Source organism: Podarcis gaigeae (genome assembly GCF_964106915.1).
Source record: "Podarcis gaigeae genome assembly, chromosome: 9".
Lineage (NCBI taxonomy): Eukaryota > Metazoa > Chordata > Lepidosauria > Squamata > Lacertidae > Podarcis > Podarcis gaigeae.
The window spans coordinates 23526664-23533049 of record NC_139685.1 but is presented as its reverse complement, the minus strand read 5'-3'; the positions used below and the strand labels follow the sequence as shown (position 1 = coordinate 23533049).

At 43.7% G+C, this 6386-nt stretch overlaps 1 protein-coding gene across 10 annotated transcripts in view; it reads right to left on the bottom strand.

Annotated features, from left to right (window-relative positions):
* Nucleotides 1-407: 407 nt before the first annotated feature.
* The window catches only part of MTUS1 (microtubule associated scaffold protein 1), a 105791-nt gene continuing 99812 nt past the window's right edge, over nt 408-6386 (bottom strand). For all 10 annotated transcript variants that reach the window (XM_083755389.1, XM_083755385.1, XM_083755391.1 and 7 more), the window contains 2 exons: nt 5156-5253; nt 408-2961 (listed from right to left, as the gene is read on the bottom strand). In XM_083755389.1, coding sequence (XP_083611515.1) covers nt 2745-2961; nt 5156-5253 — 315 coding nt within the window. In that variant the 3' untranslated portion in view covers nt 408-2744. The remainder of the gene's footprint in view (nt 2962-5155; nt 5254-6386) is intronic.

The following is a 6386-nucleotide window of genomic DNA, read 5'->3' as shown; positions in this document are numbered from 1 at the left end:
GATCCAGTTTTAGTGTTCAGTGTGAAGGTCTTTTGCTGATCACACCAAGCACTAAAAGAATTCTAAGCAAGTGTAGAATTCAAATCATTTCTATTGGTAACTGCATTTAGAATTAAGCACTCATCCAGCCTCTGTAGAAGGGAAACAAAAACAACATCTTTTAATAAATTAAGTTTCATCCTCTAATGCAGCTGTAAGTTTTGAGCAATACATAATGCTCAAAACATTCGACAAAACACCACTTTCTGTGGCAGCTTATTCAATCTTATTATTACTGTGTGCAAGGTCATCTAAAACAGAAGCCTCTTCTGTATAAATGGCTCAGAATGTGGATGTTATGCTTATAACTGTAAAATTATCTCTTTAGCCTCAGTATTTTTGCTTTTATGTCTAAACAGGCAAGAGTCTTGAACCAGTAAAAAAAATTTATTTTAATTTTCAACACTCAAGTACATATAATCAAATATGACCTTGCCAAAGAAATAAATTGCTCCAAGTCATACTTTTAAGCCAAGTTTCAGCCTATAGCGGATTTTCATAGTTATATAAATCAATCTCTGAACAACAGTTAATTTAGAAGTGCTGATATCTCTAGCTACATAACAGTGCCATAAATGGGTTTGGGCAGGCAAAATGCTTCACAGGGGAGGCACACTTTACACAATGTAAAATTAAAATAATTCATCCTTGAATTTTTCATATTACAGAGTAATATTTCAGTCAGTAATAACTAAAACCTTCTGCTGTTGAAGCCAATGTTTCTGCACCCTAAACAAAACATTTGGTTTGATACTTTGTTTTCCAAGTTTATTAACGTTTTTTCCCAGTGCTCCTTCGGGTTTATGGAAGGGGACAAGGATATCTCAAGACCTAGCTCTCAAATTGCCAACATCTTTGCTACAAACCACTATGGGTTGAATCCTATGCTGTCATTGCATGTGTGGGTCAGTCTTCACTTGTGCAACATGCCTTCCCTTTCCACTCCTGTACCCTGCATCCCTCTGTGACCTCAGAAAATCTACTCCAGATTGCCTCCAACCCTCAAGCAGATTGAGGGTACTGGGGGGCAGCAGTGGAAAGGAGAGGATGGGCAAGCCCCGTTGCAAAAGTGGGAGTCTCTCACTTGTACAACTGTCCTATCAGCTACAACCCTATGATTTCATCAGGCTTTGATTAACAAGTTGATTATTCAACAGCAATGACGATACCAGTGCGTCTTGGATGTGTGAGTGATGACTACATAACCAAGCCATAGCACTTAACAGTCCCATCTAGATCTGATAGCAGAGATAGTGTTTAACCATAATAAAAAATGCGTTTGTACATACAAGAATACATGTTGAACAGGTCATTAACAGGAGCGGACATGCAGTGAGTCATCTTCAGATTTGTAATGCAGCACTGAATGTTGCCTATGACACAGACATCTTCAACCTATCATGTCAGCAAAATAATCAGTTTTTGTTTTTTTCTGATTCCTGAAAATCTCATGCTAAATGAAATGGGGGAATGCAGTCTTGCAGCCAGTTGGTTAAAGTGCACATTGACAAGTAATCAGTTCGGGATGTTTGTACTTTGCAAGGCAAGGAAGTGCTACTGGCAGCTGTACACAATGGCTGTGTTCATACAACATGCTAAGCCGAACCCTTGGCTAGGCAAAACTGAATAACCATGTAGGCTCTTAGGGAGGAGCTTCTAGCTATTCAGCTCCTCTCTGGGAGCCTGCACATTCACTGTTTGGCTTAGTGCATTATGGGAACACAACCAATCCTACTGTTCTATCCTAATAATAGCATCTGAATATATATATATATTTCCTTTAGTGTGAAATTCTGTGATCTCAAGTCAAATCAGACCATTATTCTCCACAGCTGTCGTCACCTGGAAAGGGCTGCATGTCTGAACTATCTACCACCAGATATCTAAAAAAAGGAGTGGGAAGAACATTTAACTAGGTGAGAAAAGAAACCCCGTTCTTATATAGTTACCTAGGGGAAGCTTAAAAATATTTTGAATGATATTTTGTGGTATGAGAGGTTATCGGTCTCGTCGTAAATTCCACTATGCAAGTAGGCAGACAATGACAAAAATCAAATAAAAATCTCATCCTTTGACTAAACTGAAGCAGAGAGATAAGGAAAAACGTAGAGCACAAGCGGCAGCTTTTCCTTAGTCCCAGAGAAGGGAAAAATCTATGATGAAACATGCATAATGGCAATATTTTATTTATGAAGTACATGTCACTTTATTCTTCAGCTTTCGTCCTTTATAATATACATAGCAAAGGTGGCTGCATCACACACACATAACACACTCACCGTGTGATACATCCAATTCACTCATGCCACACTCGGCGTCTCAAGGTGTCTATAATAAGGAACGTATTAAAGGTTGTGATCTTTTATTTATAAGCCCCTGAGCAATTTTTTTTCTCCCTAGAGTTAGGTGAAAAAAGGCAAAAAACCGAACAAGACTTTCCTTGCTCTTTTAAGTGCTTTGTGCAACAATGTTCAGAGAAGTTATCACTGAAGTCTTTTTGTATTCTTTTAATAAGGAGATGCACTGTTTCGAGTTCTAGCCATGAACTCCCATTACGTTACAGCCATTTCTCATGACAGTCATTTCCAGTTATATTTCAATCACGCGCAGCTAATATAGCTCTTTGCTCCCTCGATCCATGTTTTTTAGTTCTGCAGACCAAAAATGAAATGCCTGTATGGAGAGTGTCTCTTTGTTCAGTGGTGTCATCTAGGCGACACTGTTGGGCTGGAGAAGGAGCCTGAATTCCTTGGCGATTGAAAAGGCATTGGTGGAGTACTGGGGGACAGTTTTCTCGGGCTGCACAGGTCTCCATTGTGTAGCTTCCACAGAAGTTCTTCATTTTCCATTGACAAGCGCTTATTTACCTTTGATTCTTTCTCCAGAGACTCTTGCAAAACTGCCTGTTCGGTGGAAAGTTGCCTGTTATGAGAGAGAGAGAGAGAGAGAGAGAGAGAGAGAGAAAGCAGACGGTTACTGTCTAGGTTGGACTAGCAACAATACGCTGCAGTGTACCCTCTCTTCCCAAAGGTGTTTCTGTTCAGGATTTCAGGTAGCTACAGCCTTCCCCAGAGTTAACAGACATGGTTGCTGAATTTAATCTCCCACCAGTCCCAGCCAACATAGCCAATGATTGGTGGTGATGAGGATTGCAGCACAGCTCTCCTAATCTCTGATGTTGTTTTTTCTCCCATCCAACAATTAGAATTCTGTGGTTCTTAAGGGCAGTTTCCCTGGGCTGTTTGGAGGTTGCCTTTTGCTCTCTTTGGTTTACGTTTTGTATTTCTGCACACCTGAGAGTTCACTCGTGTGTGCAGGTAACTTGCTTCCTCCTTAGTGGTTTTGTTGTGGCTCCAGTCTTGTCAGCACTCAACCTCGAGCTAGAGGGGGAATGATCACGTGACCATATTGTGGTTTGCCAGTCAGCTGCTTGTGGTGCAAGGAAACTCTGTGGACAGGGACCGGAGTAACAAACTGCAGAGCTTGCCTGCTCTACATCCTTGCCCTTAAGAGATGGTAGCCCCGTAATCCTACAAAAGGGCAAAGCCAAGCCACTTTCCTCGCATAGGATTTAAAAGTAGGGACTGAGCTTCCTGCTGCAAGGAGTGGAGAGCAAACTTCTTGAAGGCACAAGAAACAGCAAAAGGGGAAAGAGTAGTTATCTGATCCTCCTTTTTAAAAGCTAAACTCTTCCACGATTCAGAAAAGGTTACCACCAAGGACTAATAGTCTTAACTCCAAACATAAGCAGTCTGAGCAAGTACTTTCACAAATCCAGCATAGTTTAAATATAAAGAGCTTAAGGAGGCTGCTTTCTCTTCTGCAGGGACACAGAACCTCAGCCATTGACCAAGTACCGTATTTTTCGCACCATAGGACGCACCAGACAATAGGACGCACCTTGTTTTAGAGGGGGGAGAACAAGAAAAAAAAAATTCCTCCCTCTCTGCCCAGCGCCCCTTCAGCGAAGCGGCAGGAGGCGCTGCACAGAGAGGGAGAGAATTTCCCCCCTCTTGTTTTCCCCCTCTAAAACAAGGTGCCGTTTAAGGTGTGTTCAGACGCCTTCAGGCAGCTACCTTGGAAGCCTGGAGAGCGAGAGGGGTCGGTGCGCACCGACCCCTCTCACTCTCCAGGCTTCAGGTTCCTTTCGACCTGCTCTTTGGGGCTGGCGGGGGGAAGCCCACCACCAGCCCCAAAGAGCAGGTCGGGGAGCAGCGGAAAGGCGCGCGGCTATAGAGGCTCCTGCCATAGCCGCGTGTCACCTCTCCAGCCGGGAGAGGGTCGCGGGGGGGGGGGGGGGCCTTCTTTAGCCCTGCGTGCGCTCTCCCGGCTAAAGAGGCTGCTGCCATAGCCGCATGTCCCCTCTCCAGCTGGGAGAGGGTCGCGGGGGGAGCCCCGTGCATGCTCTCCCAGCTGGAGAGGTGGCGCACAGCTATAGAGGCTCCTGCCATAGCTGCGTGTCACCTCTCCAGCCGGGAGAGGGTCGCTGGGGGCTTCTTTAGCCCCGCACGCGCTCTCCCAGCTGGAGAGGTGGCGCGCGGCTAAAGAGGCTGCTGCAATAGCCGCGTGTCACCTCTCCAGCCGGGAGAGGGTAAGCGGGGGGAGCCCCGTGCATGCTCTCCCAGCTGGAGAGGTGGCGCACAGCTATAGAGGCTCCTGCCATAGCCGCGCGTCACCTCTCCAGCCAGCAGAGGGTCGCGGGGCTATGCTGTCTTCGCTCCATAGGACGCACACACATTCCCCCTTCATTTTTGAAGGGGAAAAAGTGCGTCCTATGATGCGAAAAATACGGTAGTACTAATTCTCTATGCAGTGGCTCTCCAAAGCTGTTTGTACATTAAGTAATGAAGCAGAATCTCTTGAAAACTGTTCTTAGGCAAGCCCCTCTGAAACTATTAAGAAATTGTGCTAACTAGGTAAGTCCACATTCAAATGCTGTGTGGACTGTGCTTTTGTTCCTTTTACTGCAGGCACGCCCCACCTGCAATAGGCTTGAGGTAATTTGCAGCATATACAATTTCACTTGAGTTCTCTACTTTCTAAATCCACCCCCCCAAACAGAACTATGGCAGCTGTTAAACTACAAGAGCAACTCAAACAAGTATTTTAGAGTTACCTGGAAAGCTCCATGTGTTTGTCCATCCGGGCTTTTAATTCTTCATTCTCCTGCTGAAGTTTTCTCATTTTCTCCACTAAGGCTGCATTGTTCTCCACCTTGAACAAATGTGCAAATTTAATGTGTGGTGGGGAGGGGGAGAGGCCAATTTATTTTAGATGAAGCCAGGTTGTCCTATTGTGTCAATTTATAAAATAACATCTCAAAATCTACCACAAACATTATTATTATTATTTAAAAAACTTGCTATTACAGCTCCAGAGCTCAAGCATAAATTCTCTACTACAAACTTATAAAATGCCTCCTTTTACCCTGCACTAATCTAGTCTATCTTGTTAAAACTAGTAAGAAGCACCTTATAATTGAAAGAAAAATGGGAAAGTTGACCGGAGTCTTCCAGTTTCTTCTGTTCAGCATCCTTGTGTTTTTGGCTGCACAATCTGGATTTATGGCCAGTGTATTGTGTTTAGGTTTAAAAATTAAATGCTGTGGAATTAATGATCAAGGGCAGTATAAAAGTCTCTAAAATTATAAATACTACTTAGTTCTTCTCCCTGTCCCTTGGATTTATAATCTGTTCCTCTGTGCGCTTTGGAGACGAGAGGCCTAACTTACTTATTTACATGTGCTCTGAGACCAGTATATCATCTCAGAAACAATGGCACCCACTGTCCTGGGATCTCAATGTCCCCGATTATTATGATGTTTGCCCAGCCTCACTGCTGCCATTTAGATGACACACCCTGCTGGCTCCTCCTGCCTCTGGCAGAGCGAAAGGTTTCCAGAATTTGTCACACTTTAAAAAGAATGTAAAAGAGGGAGGCACGCATCTCTGTCTCTGAAACCACCATTCTCAGAGTTTCCTGTATGGGGTCACTGCTCAGAATATTGCTTATTCTGCTCTGCATCTGCATTACTCTAGCAAATATTAAGCAGAGAAACAGAAGTTTGCATAAACACCCCCAATTTACATTCTCTTTCCATATCAACAGAGCAGAATTGTTATACCATGTACCTGGATTTATACAGAATGTTTTAAATGTTCAGTATTTTAAGTGTGCAAAGGGCCCCGCATATTTCAGTAACCCTTACAAAAGTTCGTGATGTACTGTCTTTATATGACAGATGGGATGGGCTGAGACGGAGAGAATGGTGGACTGCAAAAGTTCATAGGTGGCAACTTATTTAGCTAAAGCTAGTTAATTTACGTTAGCTCCACAGAGGAGTATTA